At 44.1% G+C, this 24538-nt stretch overlaps 1 protein-coding gene across 6 annotated transcripts in view; it reads right to left on the reverse strand.

The window, feature by feature from the left end:
• Nucleotides 1-24538, reverse strand: part of STK31 (serine/threonine kinase 31) — a 112765-nt gene that overhangs the window by 56655 nt on the left and 31572 nt on the right. For all 6 annotated transcript variants that reach the window (XM_045008126.1, XM_045008131.1, XM_045008130.1 and 3 more), the window contains exons 11-12: nucleotides 9163-9285; nucleotides 2253-2432 (exon numbers count right to left, since the gene is read on the reverse strand). In XM_045008126.1, coding sequence (XP_044864061.1) covers nucleotides 2253-2432; nucleotides 9163-9285 — 303 coding nt within the window. The remainder of the gene's footprint in view (nucleotides 1-2252; nucleotides 2433-9162; nucleotides 9286-24538) is intronic.

A 24538-nucleotide genomic window follows, 5' to 3' on the forward strand; every position in this document is an offset into this window, starting at 1 on the left:
TTTGCAGTGAAAGTAGTAAACATTTAAAGGAACTTAAAAACCCTAAAATAGTTTCTCTGTCCAGTCTGGTCACCCTTTTCTTAAAATAGTTTCTTAAAATAGTTTCTCTGTCCAGTCTGGTCACCCTTTTTTCACAAAAACAGGAACTGTAATGTCCAGCCAATTGCAATCACAACTGAAGCTGATGAAAGGTCTAGGGGCTGAAAGCTCCCTCCCCCATCCCCACCCTATCAAAACCACATCTGCATAAATCTGGAACTTCCCTAACTGCCTGGACTATTTTCAAAGTTTAGATTTGAATGAATGCATCAGCTTGTGCAGTCATACCAGCACACAAAAGTACCCCTTGGTAATATTGCTATTTTGGATTATCCATAATATCAGTCATGTAACTAAAACTGCTTTAACTGTAACTGTGTTTCTAAGATCTGGTACACTTGAACTGCAACTCAGCACAGTTGTGAATAATTATGTTTACTGACATCATGCTGAACGCAGCCCACTCCAGTCTATACTGACTACCAAAAACCATTCATCATGTCAGGTAACCCAACTGTTCACAGCAGTACTTAGGCATAGTAAAATATTGTAGTGTGGAGTAGGCCTAAGTGGCTGAAACTATTTACTGTTAATAAATGGCTAACCCGGACAATAATATCCTTCCTCATCCAAGCGGACTGCATTTTTCACTTTTAAATCATCCCTGGAAGTTCAGGTCATTTTTATTGTCTTAGTCTTACCTCTCCCTGGCCCCAAAACATTGTCCAACTGCTCCTAAGAAGCAGTTGTCTTCAGGCAGCCACTTCCAGACTAACGGAGTATGTTTACCACTATCCCTAGGGCCCTTGGGCTGGGACCCAGAGTAGAGGGTGGGCCCAGGTCCCTCCCTCTCCACTCCCCTTCCCTGGGATACTAGTGGGACAGTTAATACCCCAGATTAGAGGCAAGAAACGGCACTCTGAACACCTGCACAAAAAGAGAAAGCACTAGACCCATCATAGTAGTGCCAGCAATTTGCCACAGTCTATGCAGCAATTAAACACTCACAGCTGACCCGAGTCAGCTGACTCAGGCTTGCAGGGCTCAGGTGGCAGGGCCGTATAATTGTGATGTACATGTTCCAACTTGAGCTGGAGCTCAGGCTCTGGGACCCTTCCCTCTCATGGGGTCCAGAACTCAGGCTCCAGTTCGAGCCTGAATGTCTACACAGCAATTTTACAGCTCAGCAGCCTGAGTCCTGCAAGCCGGGCCAGCCATGGGCATTTAATGGCTGTGTAGACATATCCAAAAGGCTGCTCCACAATATTATTGACTAGTTCCCATAGAGCTTAAAAGAAAATGCTGCAAAAGCACCATTCAGGAGCATCTGCTAAACCTCTATGGCACCCACTTCCACAATTTAACAAGGAAAATAAAAGTGACTGCCAGTAAAACAAAATAGCCCTCTATTTCTGGTATGCACTTAAAGCACATCATCTTGTATCAGTGGTGCAAGGGTCAGTATTCTGATCCGGCAAAGTTCTAAAGAGGATTCTCCAATTTCTTGGGGGCAGTGGAGAAGGAAGGAGAGGTAACTCAACCCTACCCAATGCACTGTGGGGAAACTGCTGGATATAGACTAAGCACTGTTGTAAGCTATATGACAGCATTACAACAGCACATCAGCTTAGGGACAATACTACGTAAAAATATAATACTAGACAACCTTCCAATTTGCATTAATTCCTTCCTCCTCATTTCAAGGCAAGGAAAAGGTAATCTGTACCTAGAGCATTTTAAAATCAGAAACAGCCTGTTCATTCATTTGGTAATCCTTGTTTTTCTTTCTCTCTCCTCAGACTATTTCAGCATCAGTGTTTGATTAGATTCCTTTAATTAACCTTTAAGTCTCTAGTTCAAAAGTAGTATGAAAGGAACAATGAGGATGTTTTTGTTTACCGGTAATCATTGGAAAAATCTAAACAGATTATTTTAATGCACTGAGCAGTTCTTTCTCCCCCCATGATATGCTTATATTAGGTCAGACCAGGAAAATACTTAACTGAACCATGAAACATGTCCTCTGATCCAAGAGCATGCATTTATATTTTGTACCAGCTGACTCCATTAGGTATTAGGTACTGAGGTAAGATAGTAAACTTGTATTTAGCTATCAGGCACTAACATCTATTGCACAGGATTACTGTCTGCATGCAGGACTGTGTCTTTTTCACATACCGTACATTACAGGATAGAAGTAAAGTCTGTTCTACCTTTATCATGCCACTGAACCATGTTGCAAGAATCTGTAGGGAAGCATTTGTACCACTTCTGACACGACTGAATTCCTCCAGTTTAATTTGCTTCCACTCAAAAAACTGCTGAAATGTCTCCTCAGAGTCATCTGCTTCACTAACTTGACCATATATTGCCTCCAGAGAACCAGACAGTTCCTGTACAGGGTAAGCAAAAAAAAAATAGCTGGTATGCAAACAGACAGGAACTTGATGGATGTCCTATAAATAGGCAGTTAAAAGACATTTAATGTGTGATCACAAATGAAAGAATTACGCGTGTGTGCTGACTCACTACAGCACTTTTCACTTCTGAAAACCTGGACCCACATCCAATTCAAGTCGCAAATTAGAGTATTATTTACTGGTAAGTGTGTAGTCTCCTCCTTTCCTCTCAGAGCTGGCTATGCTAGGTCTCTCACCTGCCAGAGGTAAGATGGCAAAAAGTCTGTGAATTGTGGTGGCATCTACATAACCAGGCTCCTGCCTTTCCAATCAAGCACTTCCAGACATATCTAATAGCATACAAAAGACAGGCAGGAAGAAAGCAGGATTCAGAAGGTGGGGGGTTAGAGGAGAGAGAAGAGACTACAAAAAAGTAATTTTCCCCTTTTCAAATCTCTTCTTCCCTGTGACCAAGAACTGGGTGTGGATGTGACCAATAGTACTAAGAACAAAAGGAGCTCACCTTAGATTGCTCCCTACAGCAGCAAACAAGCGGGTCATGAGATGTGTCAACTACGTAACAGCTCTGACATTCTAAAGAAAATGTCAGCTCTGACATTCTAAACAAAACAGGTCTCTAGTCAAATCTCTCCTGAGCTCTTTTGGTCATAATCTAAGAGATGATAATCCCACACAGAAACTGCAGTATTTGAAGCGCCTAGGCCATCTTTGTAGGCAGGTCATCCTTCCAGTCCCAGAGCTAAATTTGCCTGCAGCCAAGCTTGGAGACACCAACAGAGCTGAGAGCCAACTGGGCACTACCAAAAATGACATTACACACAAGAACTGTCACTTGTCTGGAGTCTTCCAATGACCACTTCATCGCTTTTGTGGCCCTGACAGCGACTGGGTCACAGAGCTGACCAAGACCAGACTGCAGCACTCAAGCAATCAATGCTAAATGGTGGCAACTAGGACAGCAAGGAGAGCAACTGCAAATCTAGCCCAGATTCTCTGTGGAAGAATACCATCACTGGTGTGGTGAGAAAGTAGGCAGAGAAGTAGGTGACCAAAGTAGGTGACACCCACTACTTTGACTTAAGGTCAGAGAAATCACTTATCGGCCACTTGGGGAGAAGTAAGACACTAACCAACAGTGACAACCTTGCAAAAGGGGAACGCTGAGGGGAACCGTGCAGGCTTTTCTCCTGAAAACACCTCTCTTAGCGATTGCTGTTTTCCCCCAAAGACGCTAATATCCTAGCACTAAGAGCTTCTGCTTGAACAGAGGCATAGTACTTCCCACTGCCATCCCAACTCTCCCACTAACACGGCTCCAGCAAGCGGTCCTCTTCCAGGGTTCAAAGAGGCTGGCCAACAGGGTCTCGCCACAAGAATCAGGAAACAAGAGGGACTGGATCATCAGGAGGGTGGGAAAGGGAAAAATGATGAGGGAGCACAGATATGAGTCTTAAAACTGGGACTGAGCTCAGAAAGTTTTTGGATGCTGAAGGAGGTTCCCTTTGCTCACTGATGATCTGTCCCATACAACGTAAACCGACTACAGTCAGAACAACTTCCCACCACATTACCGTGGATGCAAACAATGGAGAAAGCAAGCAAAGAACCTATTGTGGATGAAGTGAATGGATCTGTACAGAGCCAGAAGAAGCTGGCTCTGCCCCTGCTCAATAAAAGGGTGGGGTATTCCTGGCAGAACCCAAGGCTGTCACAACAAAGGGCCCAATGGCACAACAGGAACCACAGGGAAGGGCAATCTGTATTAGGATTCCTGCTGTAGCAGAGAACTGAGGCAGTTGCCTGCCATTATACATTTCCAGTGGCAGAAGTCACTAAGAGGTTCCCCTAGCTCAGTGGTTGCCAGACTGTGTGGCATGCCCCCTTAGGGGGCATGGAGGAACTTTCAAGGTCGATGCACCCAACCCTGCTCCGACCCCAGCCAGAGCTCTATGTTGCCCCCTGCTCCACTCCAGCCCAGCTCCACCCCCTGCCACAGCTCAACTCTGCCCCTACTCTGAACCCAGCTGCAGCTCCATTCCACCCCCTGCTCTGCCTCCAACCCAGCTGTCTCCAGCCACCGCTCCACTCCATCCCCTGTTCCACTAACAGCCCAGCTCCAGCCACAGCTCCACTCTGCCCCCAGTTGCAGCTCCATTCCACTCCCTTCTCTGCCTCCACTGCAGCTGTCCTCAGCCACAGCTCCACTGTGCCCCCAGCTGCAGCTCTATTCCACTCCCTTCCCCACTCCAGCCCAGGTCCGCCCGCAGCAACAGCTCCACTCTGCCCCTGCACCTCCCACAGCCACTGCTCTGCCTCCACCCCAGCTCTGCCCCCAGCCACAGCTCCACTCCACCCCCTGCTCTGCCTCCACCCCAGCTCTGCCCCCAGCCACAGCTCCACTCCACCCCCTGCTCTGCCTCCACCCCAGCTCTGCCCCCAGCCACAGCTCCACTCCACCCCCTACTTCACTAACAGCCCAGCTCTGCCCTCATTCCCTCTCCACACCCATGCCAGCTCTGCCTCTAGCCCCAGCTACTCCCCCAACCCCAGTTCAACTGAGCCAACTGTGCAGTAATGGAGGAGGGATGCGGACAGATTCCATTACTGCTAAGAGGGGGCGTGACAAGAAAAGTTTGGTACCGCTGCCCTCACTGCTGACAGAGCAGGCTGGAGAGAAACAAGGGTAGAGGCATGTACGTACCTGATCCAGGCCTCCCTCTTAGGACAAGCTGCTACATGAGATGGGGGTGGAAAGGAGCCCTAGATCACCAGAAGCTACAGAGAACAGAGGAGCGTACAGCTAAAGTTCTCCTGTCGCACCAGTGATAACTGAGGACAGGCAGAGGAGAAGCCTGGGCTTTCTCACACACGGCATGGCAACATTAGAGACCTTACCCAAACATAGTGGAGGTGTTCCATGCCACTGGTGAATGGAAGAGGCAGCGGCATGGGAAGAAGATTATTCCTAAGGGGAGTCTCAGCCAGTGCCTCCGACCTGTATTTAGCTATAGGCAGAAAAACTCTCCCCTCCAACTATCTTTCATAAAATAGTTCTCTCTTAACTTTCCTTCATAGCTCAGAAGGCTGAAGCATCACCTATACATTCAGGAGCTGAAAAAAAGACTGAGGAGGAAGGAGACTAGCTGGGTATCCTTCCCTGAATTACAGCCTTTTTTGATCCTTACCTTCTTGTAGATATAGATCTATCACACAATTCTGATTGGTTGATCATGTACATTTCCCCAATGATTTTGGAAGCAATAATATATACTAACATTGCTACAACATAACTTACAAGGTTAATGTACCAGATGTAAATCTTTGTTGGATGTACAACAAGATACGATACCATATAATACTGTAATACAAAAAAAAATAATGCAACAGAATGGCTGAGAATTTAGATATACAAGAGACAGAAAATACTTATTCCAAGAACTAGAATAGCCTCATTACATGTATCTAGCATTGTATAGGATTATATATTGTTACAATTAGACCCTTATAATGTAAATGTGCAGCATAGCAGATTTCTAGCTGTGGGAGGGACCATAAATGAACTTCCCAACATTAAAACACACAACACTGCAACAGTTTGGGACACTGAATTTATTCAGTTAGGTAATAAGGTAATAATTGGAGATATACCAATCTCCTAGAACTGGAAGGGACCTTGAAAGGTCATCTAGTCCAGCCCCCTGCCTTCACTAGCAGGACCAATTTTTTCCCCAGATCCCTAAGTGGCCTCCTCAAGGATTGAACTCACAACCCTGGGTTTAGCAGGCCAATGCTCAAACCACTGAGCTATCCCTCCCCCCATTATTTAAGTGTGTACCTGAACACTGTAATAGTAGCGAATAAGATTCACGCAAGCATAGTAGATCTTTTTCTACTACTTCATTCTAAACTAGACATCTTCAAATATGCAAAATATGCTTTTCTTAATTAAGGGGTAGGTCTATAACAACTTTATAGCAGCCATTTGAATTATCGGAATACACTAAAGTCATCTGAAAAATTTCTGCCTGATGAAAACTCTTTTTTTTACACTTTCTCAAGAACAGCAGGACAAGAATTTACCACAATTTATTTTGTGCATAGGGGTTGGTGAAGAGATTGGAGAAGTAACCTCTGGGTTGAGAATAAACAGAAACAAAACAGACATTTCATCTGAGAAAAAAAAATTCAGAGTGCTGCTTAGCACCTGAAAACATACCTTCTGAACTGTAATAGTTTTATTGCAGTATTATTCCCAAACCTGTAATAAATACAGCTGGAACTAGTCACACTGAAAAACTAGTTAGAAGAAATAATCTGTATGAGGAATCAGGCTATCAAGGAAAACTTTATTGTTAAAATCCTGTAAATTGAATCCTATTTCTTCATAATTGTTCTTACTGAGTAAACACAGTTACTGAAAACCCAAGCAACTATATCATAGACTAGTCCATAACCAAGGCAGTGTTAGCATTTGGAAGTATTATTTTAGTCTTTTACCCTCCATTTTCAAATACTAGTTGAGTCTGTCAGCAGAATTATATTAAAGAACAAGAAAAAAATTATTTTATTGAGCACAACTAATAGGAGAAGGTCTGAATGCACTCAACATTCAAGACACTATTAACTATCTAAAAAAAAATCTTGCTGCAATTCTACTCTTGTGCAGCATATAAAAAATGTTTAAAGACTACCACCTAGTGGAGCTAAAGCAGCACAATCTTGTAATGCAGCTAGGAAAAAAATCAGTTTTATTCTATTTGAAACTATTAGGTCCAGACATTTTATTCTTTCCAATGATGCCAGACCCATATAATCTATTTATATGAATTCCTTTTCTAGTGAATCAAAAACATCCAAGTTCTGCAGCATAGCAGCAGAATCAGAAAAACAAATATTTTTGATATAATCTAACTGTACTTCTGAATGCACTATTTAAAAATACTCCCAATTCAAGTTTTTCAATAATGCTAATTTTTATTGACACACTGTTGATCAGATCCATGCCGCACTTGAACAGGTTGGCCGAAGTTCGGGTTCTCATTGGTTTGCATGTACTCAGATGACTCGTTACTATGATTCTGAGTGGTACAGTTTAATGAAGAATGTATATTTGCTTCTTGTTATTCACTACAATAAAGATTCTCCATTAAAAATCCCTCAAAAAAATTGAAATTTTGGTTATAAAATAATGTACAATATTAGCACTCACTTTCACAGGCCAGATTTCTAAGCCATCTTGTGTTACAGCAGAACTGAGCTTGATTATCACAACTTATTCCTTATTGATTGATATTCATTCACACGTGATGTGAAAAGCAGCACGCACATTAGGGTTTGTCTGCCCCAGAAAAGACAACCCACGGCTAACCACTCTTCCCCATTTCAAATGGTGCTGAGAACATTTGAGCTGCTAAAAGAGATCAGACAAAATTGATAAAGAAAGCATGACTGAGACCCAGCAAAACTTGGTTTCAGTCATGCTTTCTGTGAATGCTTTCATAAAATAGTTGTCTCTTTGCTTCTGAGCTATGAAGGAAAGTTATGTGCTGAATACTGGCTTGCTCTGCCTAAACTAGCATCTAACCCCTTTTCAACACCAAATGAAGAGTTCCTGGGGTTACAGGGACACATTGCTTACAATCAATCAGCAATTGGTCATTTTCCTAATGGTTTAAGGATCAGAACAGTAAACTGTTACAGGCTGGGGCTTAATACAGAGATGAAAAGCGTTTAATAATTTTGGATTATGGCAATTCTTAGTTTTCACATTATTTTGCCTTCAAATGAAAGGACTCCACAAACAGGAACACAGGCTTGATACCATTTTTCAGTGCTGAACTGTTTTTCAATATTTTAAAACAGGGGTCAGCAACCTTTGGGAAGTGGTGTGCCAAGTCTTTATTAATTTAAGGTTTCGCCTGACAGACTGGTAGTGCGGGCAGCAGACGGAACCGCAGACCAGCAGCAGGATGAGCCGCTCAGCCTGCTGCTGGTCTGGGGTTCCATCTGCCGGCCCCTGCCAGCCAAGGTCCCGGCCACCAGCCCCATTCAGCCTGCTGCCAACCCAGGTTCCGTCCATCCAGGCTGGCAGCAGGCTGAGCGGGGCCAGCGGCCAGGACGCCGGCTGGCAAGGGGCCAGCGTCTGGAACCCCAGACCAGCAGCAGGCTGAGCGGCTCATCCCGCTGCTGGTCTGGGGTTCTGTAATCCAGGCTGGTAGCGGGCTGAGCAGGGCTGACGGCCGAGACCCCGGCTGGCAGCAGTGTGCCACTAAAAAAATTAGCCCCCGTGCTGCCTTTGGCATGTGAGCCTCAGGTTGCCGACCCCTGTTTTAAAACATGTCTGTATATGGTTTTAAGTAATTTCCCACTACTTTCTCAATTTTCCATGTGGGGGAAAAAACATACTACAGGGAACCTCAGAGTATACACTGTAAAAGTATATGACTAATTACATATTCTGAACAAAAATAGCCAGGATGTTTAAAAAGTGTATTTGCAGGTTGCTGTGCTTACTGAGTAAATCCAACTACAAAGATAACTTAGCAGAAAGGTGTGGAAAAAGTTATACTGCCTAGTCATGTAATACACTAATCTCAATTTATTGCTGTTGAAACCTTCAATTCTAACACACTGACCTTCAAAAAAATTGAAGAGCAGATTAGAAGTGTTTAATAATAATAGTAATAAGAAGCGTCTTTCCAACCTGCAAAATAGTTGAACGTTCAGAGAGAGGTAGCTCATCCACTTCCAGAATGAATTCTTCCACTGCAGAGTACAAATTCTGTCGCACTTCATTTCTCTTGAGAATCAAGATATCACTTTCATTCTATATAGAAGGAACAGCAGTCAGAGATCATACCTAAACTCCTTGCAAGCACTACATAACAAGAAATGATATTGTGACATTGCACTCCATATGCAATGTGGAAATATGCTTATGAATAGGACATAACTGGAATATGCTTTGCGCTAAATACCCCTTGTATGGTGTCGTTAGAAAGCTTGTAATCTACTAAGTGTGTTCATCCTATTTGTTTGCATGTGTTATTTCTATATCTGGAGTTAGGAGAGCAAGATATAAAATTGTATTACTGATGTAAACATATAAAGTGGAGGCCATTAAGGGTGCTCCAGAAACAATCAGTTGTAAATGGCCTTAGTTACTTGAAAGCCTTCCTGTGTACCTGTGGGCCAGCCCATGGGGAATGGAGATTGGGGTCTTACAGTGACATGTCACCGGATAATGAAATCCATCTTAAATCTGGTACTTTTCCATTTGGAAGGAGGAATGGGGACCCAGAGAGACAAAAGATTCCCACCTTCTGCCAAAGCTATAAAAGGGGGTGGAGCAGAACAAAATACGCTACCAGTCACGAGAAAACTCCCTGAGATGGCTGCTGGAACTAACAAGGACTGTACCAGGGGAAAGGATTGGGCCCAAACTAGGAAGAAGTCTAGTCCGTGAAAGAAGCTTATTGGAACATCTCTGAGGGTGGGATTACCTGTAACCAGTTTCTTAATGTATTAGGCTTAGACTTGCGTGTTTTTGCTTTATTTTGCTTGGTGACTTACTTTGTTCTGTCTGGTATTACTTGAAACCACTTCAATCCTACTTTTTATACTTAACATCACTTTTGTTTATTAATAAACCCAGCGTAAGTGATTAATGCTTGGCGGAGCAAACAGCTGTGCATATCTCTCAGTGTTATAGAGGGCAGACAATTTATGAATTTTTACTCTGTATAAAGCTTAAACAGGGTAATGGATATATTTGGGGTTTGGATCCCATTGGGAACAGGGTGTCTGGGTGCTGAAGACAGGTAACCTGCTGAGCTATCTTCAGTTATGTCTGCAGCTTTGGGGGCATGGACCAGACCCTGGGTCAGTGCTGCAGCAGGCTAGTGTGTCTGGCTCAACAAGGCAGGGTTCTGGAATCCCAACCTGACAGGGAAAATGTGCTGAAATTACCTTTGAGCCCATCAGGTGATAGTCCCAACGGGGTCCCTGTGACCGAACCCGTCACAGTATCAAGATATTTTCCTTCAGATTCCTTATGTAGTAAAATTGCTTTCTATTTATAAAAGGTGAGTTTAACTAGTTAGGTTACAATGCATCACATTTGATTAGGAATGAGTGACAAATGAAATTACAGGCTTCTGACGCTATTCCAGGTGATCAATATTCCTGTTATATTCACCATTAGAAATGCCGTATCCATCACATCGAAGCATACCTACAATACAAGCTAGTAGAGTACAAACACAGTGGTTGATTTCCGTATGACTGAGTTAATGCCTGGTGGATTTGACTACTATTGCGAACATCTAACATGTACAAGTTTTCTTTCGGATTACTGAGAGATCCCTTTCAAGGATTAGGGGTTCCATTTGACTAGATGTAGTACACACATTTACTATGTCAGGCCTTGCTCCATAATCTTTCCATAACTGTTGTTGTTCATGTCCATACCATGTTAGGTGTGTGCACGACGCATGCACCATTGCCAGAGAGTTTTCCCTCAGTGGTATCCGTCATGCCAGCTCTAGTGCCCTCTGGAGCTGCATGCTCATGCGCCAGCATAAAGGGTGTTGCAGACCACTCACCCTCTCGGTTCCTTCTTGCCGTTAACTCCGAGAAAGAAGTAGGAGAGTTGGTTGTGGTATGGACATGAGCAACACATTTACATCAGTTACAAAAAGGTTAGTAACTGTTTTTTCTTCTTCAAGTGCTTGCTCATGTTCATTCCATGTTAGATGACTCTCAAACAGTACCCCAGAAGGTGGGCTCAGAGTTCGTGGACACGCTAACAGCAACACCACTCTCCCGAAACTGGCATCATTCTGGGCCTGTTGGGTGATGGCATAGTGAGATGCAAAGTTATGCACAGATGACCAGTTTGGGGCCCTGAAGATGTCCTGGATTGAGACCTGTGCGAGGAACGCTACTGATGAAGCCTGGGCCCTTGTGGAGTGAGTGTTCAAGATGGATGGAGGTGGGACATCCGCCTGCTTGTAGCGATCCCAAATACATGTGGCTATTCAGGACAAGATCACAGGGAGCTCTCTCATCCTTTTCACTATTGCGGTGAAGAGTTTTGTTGATTTGCGGAAGGGTTTAGTCCTCTCAATATAAAAGGCGAGGGCACACCTAACATCCAGTGAGTGAAGCCGCCATTCCTCAGAGTTCTTATGAGGCTTCAGGAAGAAGACTGGTAGGAAAATGGTCTGGTTGCTATGGAATTGTGACACCACCTTTCTCAGGCAGGCCAAGTGGGGGTGCAGTTGGACCTTGTCCTTGAAGAATATTATGTAAGGTGGTTCTGATGTCAGGGCCTTGATTTCAGAGATCCTTCTGGCCGAGGTGATCGCCACCAAGAAGGTGACTTTCCAAAGGGAGAAACAGCAGGGGACACAATGCTAGCAGCTAGAAGGAAGGACCCATGAGACCCAGCAGAACCAGTTTTAAGTCCCATGGGGGGAGTATCGGCTCATAGATCTGAGATTAGAGCCTCTCCTGCCCCTTGAGAAACCGTACTGTCACCTCCTGGAAGAACAGTGGCTGCAAGGCTGAGATGGCTGCTAAGTGCACTTTGATAAGCAGCAGAACTTGGCCCTCGCATCTTAAGTGGAGCAAGTAGTCCAAGACAGACTGAAGGGAAGATCGAGATGGAGAGCGCGCTTTGGAGAAGCCCATGTTGTCATAAACATACAGTTAAAGGTTAATTCCTCTTTTACCTGTAAAGGGTTAAGAAGCTCACATAACCTAGCTGACACCTGACCAGAAGGACCAATAAGGGGACAAGATACTTAAAAATCTGAAAGGGGGAAAAAAGTCTTTTGTCTGGGCTGTGTGCGCGCTTTTGCCGGAGACAGAGAAAGAAGGAGCCATCCCACTCCTATAGGGTAGCGAGTATTTAGAGAAGGAATGGTTAGATTACTTTTATGTTCTTGTTTGTGAGTTCTTTTGCAAATAAAAGGGAGGATAAATTTGGGTTCTTTGTGTAACTTTAAAGTTTTGCCCAGAGGGAAACCCTCTGTGTTTTGAATCTGATTGTCTGTGAGATTATCTTTCATTCTAATCTTACAGAGGTACTCCTTTCACCTTTTTTCTTTAATTAAAATTCTTCTTTTAAGAACCTGATTGATTTTTCATTGTTTTAAGATCCAAGGGTTTGGATCTGTGTTCATCAGGACTAAGTGGTGAGGGGACATTCTCAAGCCTCCCAAGGGAAAGGGGTGTAGGGGCTTGGGGCGGATTATTCTCAAGTCTATCCAGGAAAAGGGGTGTAGGGGTTTGGGGGGAAATCATTCTCAGGCCTGCCCAGAAAAGGGGGGGGGGGTTAGGGACTTGGGAGTTATTTGGGGAAAGGCAGAGTTCCAAGTGGCTCTCCCTAAATATTTGGTTAACTCGCTTGGTGGTGGCAGCACACTGTTAGCCTAAACTGGTAAAAATAGGCTGGGGGTCTTTCATGCAGGTCCTCACATCTGTACCCTGAAGTTCAGAGTGGGGAAGGAACCCTGACACATGTCAAGAAGCGGTTCTAATTGGTCAGGTAGGAAGCCCTGGTGTACAGCTTTCTATTATCTACCAACATCTGCGGACCTGTTCCGAGTAAGCCTATTCTTCTGTGTTCTGCCATGCAGCATCCATGCAATTAGGTGCAGGAAGGCAAGGTCGGGTGAAGCAACCGGCCATGGTCTTGTGAGATTAGGTCTAGACAGCGTGGGAGATGGACCTGTCAATAGCAGTGCCTCTCTAAGAGCGTGTCGAACCAGTGCTGGCGTGACCACACCGGGACTATCAGAGTAACTCTCGCCTTGTCTCATTTGATTTTTAGGAGGACCTTGTGGACCAGAGAGATCGGAGGAAAGACGTAGAATAGAAGATCTGTCCATGGGAGCAGGAAAGCATCAGAAAAGAAACCCAGGCTGTCCCCATGTACCAAGCAAAACTGATGGCATTTCCTATTCTCTCTGGTAGCAAACTGGTCCACCTAGAGAGGCCCCCACCTTTGGAAGATGAACCCTCCAGATGAAGGTACCACTCATGGCGAGAGGAAAAGCATCTGCTGAGGTGATCCACCAGTACATTCCAGGCTCCCAGGAGATGTGACACCTTGAGATGAATGGAGTGCTTCATGCAGAAGTCCCATAGATGGATGGCCTCTCGACAAAGGGCTGAAGACCAAGCCCTTCCCTGCTTGTTGATACAGAACATGGCCACGGTACTGTCTGTCAGGACTTGTACCGCCTCACCTGAAATCTGGGGAAGGAACACTTGGCAAGCTAAGCATGCCACCCCGAGCTCCCTGATGTCTATGTGCAGGCAGAGTTCTTCTTGCGACCAGAGGCCCTGAGGTTGTAGAGGTAGGCTCCCCACCCTAGGTCTGACATGTCCAAGATCAAAGCTACCAACAGTCAAGGGGTAACAAAGGGCACCCCCATCATTACCAATCATGTGTCTTTCCACCATTCCAGGGAGGCGAGGACTAGGGGAGGAACTGTGAGCATGGAGTCCAAGTAGTGTCTACTTGGGGAATATACTAATGCTAGCAACATCTAGAGGGGCCTGAGGCACAGTCTTCCATACTGAACCACATAAGTACATGCCGCCATGTCCCCCAGTAGCTTGAGGCAAACTTGTCTTAATTGAGCTGTCTTAATTAGATGGACTATTTATAATGGATATCAGGTCCGACATAGTCCGGAATCAGGCCTCTGGCAGGAAAGTCCTGGCTTGGGTCAAGTCGAGCACCACCCAATAAATTCTATTCTCTGAGCCGGAACAAGAGTTGACTTTTGTTAGTTTATCAGCAGGCCCAGAGCTTGGAAGGTGGGTTGGACCATGCTGATGCTGTTCTGAACATGAGCCTGTGACCGACCCTTTATCAGCCAGTCATCAAGCCTTGAGGTACAAGCAGACCTGGACGCCTGGCCGTCTGAGGGAAGCTGCTACTACCACGGCCTTACACTTCGTGAGGTCCTGGGAGGCCACTGATAGGCCAAAGGGAAGAGCAGTGAATTGATAGTGGTGCCAACCCACAACAAACCTGTGAAATCTTCTGTGGCCACAGAAGAGAGAAATGTGAAAGCATGCATCCTGTAAGTCAAGGGCAGCATACCAGTCTCCTGGATCCAGGGAGGGAATGATAGAAGTCAGGGAGACCATGTGGAACCTCAGTTTCTTGAGATATTTCTTGAGGCGACACAGGTCCAGAATAGGCCAGAGGCCCCCTTTGGGATTAGTAAATATTGGGAGTAAAACCTCTTTCCTCTTGCAGAACCTCCCCCACAGCCCCCATTTTTAGGAGGGATTGCACCTCCTGAACAAGGAGTTGCTCGTAAGAAGTGTCCCTGAAGAGGGATGGGGAAGGGATCTGAAGTGGTGACTGGTATATCGCTTTCAGGCGCATCTTCCAAAGGCATGTTTGGGCCCACCAGAGTACCTCTGAGACACTAGCTGGGAGGTTGAGGTGGACGGGTGTGCTTAGCGCCGCTTTTAACCTCTCCCTTTGTAGGCGCCAAGAAACGAAGAGGCTGCTGAGGCCTAAGTGCATCCTGGACCCTGATGGAGCATACAGCCTAAGGATCGTAGGGTGGCTCTTAAGGCCCTCAGGCCCTGAAGTCTTGTGTCCGTCTGCTCCAGGAATACAGAGGAGCCTTTGAAGGGGAGGTCCTGGATGGGCTGTTGGACCTGGTGAGGAGGCCCCGAGGACTGGAGACACGAACAAGGCCTTATGGTGACAGCAGAAGCCATTGTCCTAGCTGACAAGTCAGCTGCATCCAGAGCTGCCTGGAGAGAGGTCCTGGCCACATTCTTACTGCCTTCCAAGAGGGCAGCGAACTCCTGCCTTGAATCTTGAGGCAGGGAGTCTTTAAATATAGCCAGGGAGTCCCACAGATTATAATTATATCTCCCCAGAAAAGCTTGCTGGTTAGAGATACATAGCTGAAGGCTACCTGTTGAATAAACCTTTCTTGCAAAAAAGTCCAGTTTCTTGGTGTCTTTTTGTTTAGTGGTAGTGCTTGACTGGCCCTACCTATCCTTTTCATTTGCTGCAAACACGATCAGGCATGCTGGAAGGGGATGTGAGTACAATTATTCAAATCCACTCGCTGGGACATAATATTTCTTCTCTGCCCTCTTTGAAGTTGGGGGAGCCAAAGAAGAAGGAATTTGCCACACAGCCTTGACCAGTCCCATCACAGCCTCATTGATGAGTAAGGCCACCCTGGAGGGAGCTGCTGCAGCCAGGATACCAATAAGGCTGTGTGATCTCTTTAAGCGCCTCAATTTCCAGACCCAGGTTCACAGCTACCCACTTCAAAAGGTCCTGATGGGCCCTGAAATCGTCCTGCAGAAGGAGGCTACTAGGTCCTGTTGACAGCCTCATCTGGAGAAAATGAGGCGGCTTGCACTGGAGGAGAGGCTCCTTTTTCTTCCTCAGCCTCAACAATGTCCACCTGCGCCATCTCCTGAACATCAGCACTGGAGTCGGGGTCTGGTGCCAAGCAAGAAGGAGCAGTAGTCCGCTTCTCAGAAGCTGAGTGGGAACGATGGGAGGGAGCATCTGGTGCCAGGGGAAACCCTCAAGGGTTCCAGTAAGGTCACTACCAGTGGGGGGGGAGGGGGAGAAGTATCAAAGTCTGGTGGTGCATAGGCTGGGTACCAGTGCCGAGTCTTAAGTTGCACATAAGGTTCCCCTTCGGATTCAGAATAGTCCTCTCTCTGAGAACATGGTGGAGCGGTACCAATTCTGCCACCATGCGGTGCTGGAGTCCGTGGACTGACAGCAGACTGGACATGGTTGGGACACTGGGATCAGGGTCAGCTTTCTTCTAGAGGGTGCCAGGAAAGAAACCAACACCCCTTGTTCCTTCCTGCTTCCAGACATTGGAGCTGGAGGCTGTCCCAATGGAGTTGGGGGGACTGGAAGAGAAAGTAGGTCCCTCGCCACTTGGAAAGTCTCCAGCATCAATGAACAATCAGACCACTGGTGCCACGGTGGCTTACAGGTATCGGCAGAGGGTCCCACACTGGACTCAGCGCTCTAGGCAGAGTTGACAGTGCCATCGTGGGCCCAGGTGTGGAAGAGTGGCCCAGCACAGGTCTCACTGTGCTGCCTTTCCCCTACTTGTCTTTCTTCTGCACTGACAAGTGCTCTGTCAGTGTGCTGCTTTTTGTGCTTCTTCCTTGGTACCCAAGTGAACAGAGCCAGGAAAAGCTCAGTGCCAAGGAGCACTTCACACCAACACCAAAGTGCTCGGCACTGAATCAGAGCAGCTCAACTCTGAGAGGAGCTTCCCTGAGGATAGTCTTCAGCCTAATGTGTCTGTCTTTTTTAGTGCGGGGTCTGAAGTCACGGCAGTTCTCGCACTTGTCCTTCACGTGAGTTTCCCCAAAGCACTTCAAGCAGCTGGAGTGTGGGTCACTTATGAGCACAGGTTTGCCACAGGAGGCACAAGGTTTGAAGTCCGGAGACTGGGATATGCCTGGCCTCTGGTGCGAAGGAGTCCCTCAAATAACAAGAACTAACTATATACACTAATACTAATTATAAAAACGATATACACTAAACTAAGATAACTAAGAACGATGAGTTTGAGTCCGAAAACCACTGAGAAGAAAACCTTACCGAAGCAAGAAGGGTTGGTTGTTTCACCAACTGTCATGGGCGGTAAAAAGGAATCAAGAGGCTGCGTGGCCAGCAACATCCCTTATACCGGCGTATGAATGTGTGGCTCCAGAGGGCACACAGCGTGCACACACCTAACATGGAATGGACAAGAGCAAGCACTCCAAGAAGAATGAAACAGAAGGCAGGGGCTGAAAAGGTAGTCTCAGTAATAGCATCCATGATATGGTTTAGATCACAAGGAGTTACTCTGAATTTCCTGATTAAAGATGCTGGTCTCAAGTAGCATTTGACATGTGCATGAGATTAATGTAATCATTACTTATCTCTTAGAAAAATCAAGATTGTTGAAATGTTTTGAGAGCACATTTGCTATAAGGCATAGAGTCAGCCCCTCCTGCAAATATTCTCAGATCAGAAAGAATTTAGCTGATCTCTGCTAGATGCATTTTTCCCCAGCACCATGAACTGAGCTTTGACCAGATTTTGTTATATTCAGAATTTGTAAAAAATTTCCCCTTGAAGCAATCAAGGTACCAATCTCCCTCTTTTTAAATTGCTTCTGTTCAATATTTATACTTTTGAACCATAGTCTCCTTGGACACTGATATCTTAGAGGACCTTCCAGTTAGGTCTTCACAAACAGAAAGATTCGCGGATTCCAAGGCCAGAAGGGACAACTGTGATAATTTAGTCCAGGGGTGGCCAACCTGTGGCTCCAGAGCCACACGCGGCCCTTCAGAAATTAATATGCAGCATCTTGCAGAGGCACCGACTCCGGGGCTGGAGCTTCAGGCGTAAACTTTCCAATGTGCCGGGGGGTGCTCACTGCTCAACCTCTGGCTCTGCCACAGGCCCTGCCTCCACTCCATCCCTTCCCGCCTCCTCCTCTGCAGTACCCTTGCTCCTCCCCCCTCCCTCCCAGAGCCTCCTGCACGCCATGAAAGAGCTGATGGGGAGGGAGCAGGAGGTGCTGATCGGCAGGGCTGCCAGTGGGTGGGAGGCGCTGGGAGTGGGGTGGAGGAGCTGATGGTGGGCTGCTGAAGTATTATTGTTGCTCTTTGGCAATGTACATTGGTAAATTCTGGCTCCTTCTTAGGCTCAGGTTGGCCACCCCTGATCTAGTCTGACCTCCTGTATAACACAGGCAATAGAAATTCCCCCAAGTAATTCCTAGAGCATATCTTTTAGAAAAACATCCAATCTTCAATTTAAATTGGTCAATAATGGAAAATCCACCATGACCCTTGATAAGTTGTTCCAATGTTAATTACTCTCATCTTTTAAAATGTATGCCTTATTTCCAGTCTGAATTTGTCTAGCTTCAACTTCAAGCCATCCACCATGTAATACCTTTCTCTACTAGACTGAAGAACCCATTATTAAATATTTGCTCCCCATGTACATACTTATAGACTATCATCAAGTCACCCCGTAACCTTTTCTTTGGTAAGCTGAACAGATTGAGCTTCTTGAGTCTCTCACTATAAGGCATGTCTTCTAAGCCTTTAGTTATTCTCGTGGCTCTTTGCTGAACCCTCTCAAATGTATCAACATCGTTTTTCAATTGTGGACACCAGAACTGGACAAGTATTCCAGCAGCAGTCATACATTTGACAAATACAGATGTAAAATAACATCTCGACTCCTACTCAAGATTCCCGTTTATGCATCCAAGGACTGCATGAGCCCTTTTGGCCACATCATCGCACTGGGAGATCATGTTTATCTGATTACTCACAGGGACCCCGCCAATTTTTTTCCCCAGAGTCACTGCTTCCCAGCATAGAGTCTCCCATTTGTTCCTAGAGGTATTCATTTAGCTATATTAAAATGCATATTTTCTGCTTTTGCTCTTCTTATCACGTGATTCGGATCACTGTGTGTTAGTAACCAGTCCTCTTCGTTATTTACCACTCCCCCAGTTTTTTGGTCATCTGCAAACTTCATCAGTGATGATTTTGTTTTCTTCTAGAGCACTAATAAAAATGTTAAATAGCACAGGGCCAAGAACCGAATCCTGCAAAACCCCACTAGAAACACTCATTCGATGAGGATTCCCTGTTTGTAATGACATTTTGAGACATATCAGCTAGACAGTTTTTAATCCATTTAATGTGTGCCATATTAATTTTATCTCCTTCTAGGTTTTTAAATCAAAATATCACATGGTACCAAGTCAAATACCTTACAGAAGTCTAAATATATTAAAGCAACACTATTGCTTTTATCAATCAAACTTATCTCATCAAAAAAAGATATCAAGTTAGTTTGACAGAATCTATTTTCCATAAACCCATGTTGATTGGCATTAATCGTAGTACCCTTCTTTAATTCTCTGTTAATAGAGACCCTTATCAGCTGCTCCATTATCGTGCTCAGGATCAATGTCTGACTGACAGGAGTATTATTACCTGGGTCACCTCCTTTGCCCTTTTTAAATATTGGCACAAGACGACCTTTCTTCCAGTCTCCTGAAACTTCCCCAGTGTTCCAAGACTTACTGAAAATCAACATTAACAATCCAGTGAACTCCTCAGCCAGCTCTTTAAAAACTCTTGGATGCAAGTTATTCAGACCGCCTCATTTGAAAATGTATAAAATTTAGTAATTGCTGTTTAATATCCTCCTGAGATACTAGTGGAATGAAGAGAATGTTATTATATAATATAACTACATCATCTGTTTTCTTCCCATATACAGAACAGAAATATTTATTGAACACATCTGTCTCTTCTGCATTATTATTGATAATTCTACCATACACATCTAGTAATGGACCAGTACCATTGTCAGCATTTTTTGTTCCTAATATACTTTTAAAAATTCTTTATTGACCTTAACCCTGTTGCCCATAGATGCAGCAAGGGATGCAAGGACAGCTCCATCAGATCTGAGAAACAAGATCTCTGTGGAAAATGGGGACTATCAGAACGATAAACACCCATTCCCAACCATTTCTTCATCCTCCAGGAGAGAGGGGGAGAGACTGGGTAGCAACAGTGAGAAAGCCACAAAAGGGCCTGCCTGCTTTTTGTTGCTTTCTCATTTTCCTTCTTGTTGCCTAGGTGATGAGAGGTGTTCATTGTCTTTGTCTTCAATGCACTGGAGTCAGAAAACAAGGAGGACCTCCCAAAAGTCAGAGATGGTAAAAACTTCCTAGCAAGAAGAAACAAAGGGAAGAAGATTCTGGAGCCAAACTGACAGTTTAGTAGGTTTTTTCCTTCTAGGATCTGTAGTTTGGGAGGAAGGTGGTCTGGAAAACTGCCTGCTGCTATTTGCCAAAATGCAGGGCAATTTTCCAGAAGAGAGAGTTAAGCCTCCACGTGGTAACTGACAGGACTGGTTCTGCCAACAAAAACTGTAGACAAGAGGGAAACCTCACTGTAGAAACAGATAGGGTAGATAACAAAGAAACACAGACAAGAAAGAATATGAGTATTAAATGGGGAAATTCAGTGTGTAACTCAATGGTACATTTGTAGCATTTTCTCAAAATAATAAACTTGCATACTTGTCAAAAATTAAGAATTAGGATTAAAATAATTCCATCAGGTGCCATATCAGCAGAAGTGTAAAAGACTTTTCCATTGGACTAGTAGACATATGACTGTAAAACCAAATTACAGCTTTCCAAACCTGCTGTATAAACATATTACCTATCTGTACAAAAGGTGCTGAAGCCAATATTTTTAAAAAGATAATTGGTATGCTACGCGTAATTATAGGTTGGATAGTGTGACATCAATCCTGGGCAAAATCATGGAAAGGCAGATATGGGACACAATCAATTAAGAATTAAAGGACGGTAACATAATTAATGTCAATCAACATGGTTTCATGGAAAATAGGCCTTGTCAAACAAACTTGATATCACTTTTTGAAAAGACTGAAAGTTTGGTTGATAAAAATAATTGTTACATAATATAGAAGTTTTCAGTATAAGGTATTTGACAATGTTTAAGTTGGGGAATACAGACTCAAAGTAGAGAGGTGGTATTGCCACTTCATACAGCATTAATGAGGCCATTACTGCAATACAATGTGCAAGTTAAGTTAAGGCGGAGGGATAGCTCAGTGGTTTGAGCATTGGCCTGCTAAACCCAGGGTTGTGAGTTCAATCCTTGAGGGGGCCGGTTAGGGATCTGGGGCAAAAATTGGTCCTGCTAGTGAAGGCAGGGGGCTGGATTCAATGACCTTTCAACGTCCCTTCCAGTTCTAGGAGATTGGTATATCTCCAATTATTACCTTTAAGTTCTGGAGCCTGTATTTTAAAAAAAAGCTATTGACAAAATAGAAAGAGTTCAGAAAGTAGCTCCAAGAAGAACAAAATCTGGAAAACCTATATTACGGTAAGAAACTAAAGAGCTCAATGGCTGGAAGCTGAAGGTAGACAAAAAACAGACAAAAAAATTAACAATGGTTACCACTGGGGAACAACTTACATAGGATTGGGGTACATTCTCCATCACCTGAAGTCCTTAAATCATGATAGCATGTCTTTCTATGGCTCATGTTATACAGGTCAGACTAGGTGATCATAATGGTCTCTTCTGGCCTTCTATTTACAAGCTTTAACCCCAGGGAGCACTGCTGTCCCTAATCATTACAAGCATCACTGATATCCAACTGGATATGTAATATTGTATAGGCTTTATATTGTTTTGCCCCTCAAAACAAATGAGCTCATTCTTACAGAACACTTACATAATAATGCAAAATGTCAGGTAAATTTACAAACAGATAAACACTCCTTGCCCTGAAGAACTTGCAATGCAAAACAGACAATTCTAAGAAAACACAAAATAATTCCTCAAAACATCAGGACTGCAGAGCAAAAGATGCAACTAAATTGAGGATAAAACCAGGTTAAGAAAAGCATCAGATGGTACTCTGGACTAGTGCCTACCAATCTAAGAACACAAGAGCTGCCATATTGGGTTAGACCATGGCCCATCTTGTCCAGTATCCTGTATCCAACAGTGGGCAAAATGAGAGCTTCAGGGGGAGTGTACAGAAACGGACAGAGTGATCCACTCTTGTCTTCCACTCTTGGCTTCTGCTAGTCAGAGCTTTAGGGTCGCCCTGAGCATTGGGTGGCATGCCTGACTTGGCTCACAGCCATTGATGGACCTTTCCTCCATAAACTTATCCAGTTCATTTTTTAACCCAGTTATACTTTTTGGCTTTCACAACATCACCTGGTAACAAGTTCCAAAGGTTAGCTGTGCATTGTGTGAAAAAGTACCTCTTCTTGTTTGTACTAAACCTGCTGCCTATTAGTTTCTTCCCATCACCCCTGGTTTTTGTATTGTGGGCAAGGGTAAACAACACTTTTTCTATTCACTTTTTCCATATTATTCATGATTTTATAGACCACTACCATATCATCCTTTACTTGTCTCTTTTCTAAATTGAACAACCCTAAACTTTTTAGTCTCCCCTTTCATATCCTTGATCATAAATTCGCTTCCCTTCTCTAAACCTTTGCCAGTTCCAATATGTATTTTTTGAGTTGGGGCGACCAGAACCGGACACAATATTCAGTGTGGGTGTACTATGGATTCTGATATATTTGGTTTTATTGTCTATCCCTTTCCTAATAATTCCTAACATACTGTTAGGCTTTTTGACCTCTGGGGCCAACTGAGCACAAGTTTTCAGAGAACTATCCAGGATGACTCCAAGATCTACTTTTTAGGTGGTAAGAGGTAATTTAGAACCTAGCATTAAAGATGAGATTGTGTCACGGATTCCATGACTTTTAGAGACTGCTGTGACATTTTCTGCTTCAGCCCCGGGCCTAGAGCTCTCAGCCACTGGGGGTGTGTGAAAGGGAGACTGGAGCTCTCAAGCTCCACTGCGGGGCCCCCAGAGCTCTGAGCTGCCATAGTTTGTGCTCCTTCGTATTTACCTCATTGGAATCTGACTTCCAAATTTTAAAGGATTCCTTTTTTGCCTCTAACAACCTCCATCACTCTACTGTTTAGCCAGTCCTTTTTGATTTGGGGTGTATATTTACTCTGAGCCTCTATTATGGTGTTTTTAAGTAGTCCTCATGCTGCTTGCAGGCATGATACCCTTGTGACTGTTCTTTTTAATATTCCATTTAACTGACATCCTCATTCTTGTGTAGCTCCTATTTTTAAAAGTTAAATGTTACTGTGATGCAGGGTTTTTTTTATATCCCCTCCCCCATGATAATGAGTAAGTCTGAGAAACCAAACGGCTCAAGACCAACAGTGTTAGTATCCCCAAAATGTCTACCATGTAATTGGTCGCTTGTGCATGTTCACTTGCGCCAGAGGCAAAACACACCAAATTAGAGACTTTCCGCATGGAGCACTAAGTGCAGAGATGTAACTCTCAAGTCCCATTAGGAAAGGGCAGACCTTCATAGTGTACATAACCCCAGTCTGGATAAAAAACAGGGTCAAGAACTTGCCAAACTGCATCTAGATGCGTGTCTCATTATTCCATATCAGGTCTGCTTTACCTTACACTTACTATACAGGCTCAAAAGCCACCCACTGCAGGCTGTACACATAAAAATCATAAGAATCTAGTTAAACCAGTCTAAGAAAACTGGGGGAAGTAAAGATGCTGAGAGTTAAGATCATATTATGTCATTTGCCCTGCATCTAGTACTATATTCCTCATGCAAACCAGTGCTGTATTGGGTTTACTTGTTCATGTGTTATTTACACTGTTACGTACCTGCCCCAAAAAGAAATAAAAGATCCTTGCCTCAAAGATCTTACAAACTAATTAGAGATGTGACAAGATAAAGTACCACATAGCAGAGAGGGTAGAGAAGGAAGAATTGAGGAAATATCAATAATGTTCCTAAGGCTAGTGCATAGCATGAAGGAGCTAATAAAAACTGTTTTAATGAGTTAAATGGACTGCATGAGCAAGTAGACATAATCAACAAATTTTCTGTCCATTGCCTATTTGGGCTCACTGGATTTTTACACACTTCATTTCAAACTGCATATGGAACTAAAACCATCAGAGAATTTTGCAGACAACAAATATTTCTCAAACTTTGAGATCTGTTCAACTGTAGATAGATTAAAAGTCAACATTTAGATCAACATTATTTAGATATATGTAATGATGACTAGGTGCATATTAATCAACTTTTGAGGTGCATGCCTTGTATTTTCATCAACCCAATACACGTGCTTATTAACCAACACTCTATGTAGTGTGTTATTCCACTTACACGTGGATTTTAAATTTAGGTAATTCATTAGAAAAGGTCTTAATACCACTATGTCCTTTAAAAACAGGACAGCTTATGTTAAATATTTTTTATTTAAGAAAGGTGGTTTGGGTATTGAGTCACTACAACTCAAATTCTTTCTTCTACACTTCCCAAAGACTTCAGGGGTACTTGCCACAAATTCCACTGGAGCAGCAAAATATTCTGCCTCTAGCC

This window comes from Mauremys mutica, chromosome 2 (genome assembly GCF_020497125.1).
Source record: "Mauremys mutica isolate MM-2020 ecotype Southern chromosome 2, ASM2049712v1, whole genome shotgun sequence".
NCBI classification, from domain to species: domain Eukaryota; kingdom Metazoa; phylum Chordata; order Testudines; family Geoemydidae; genus Mauremys; species Mauremys mutica.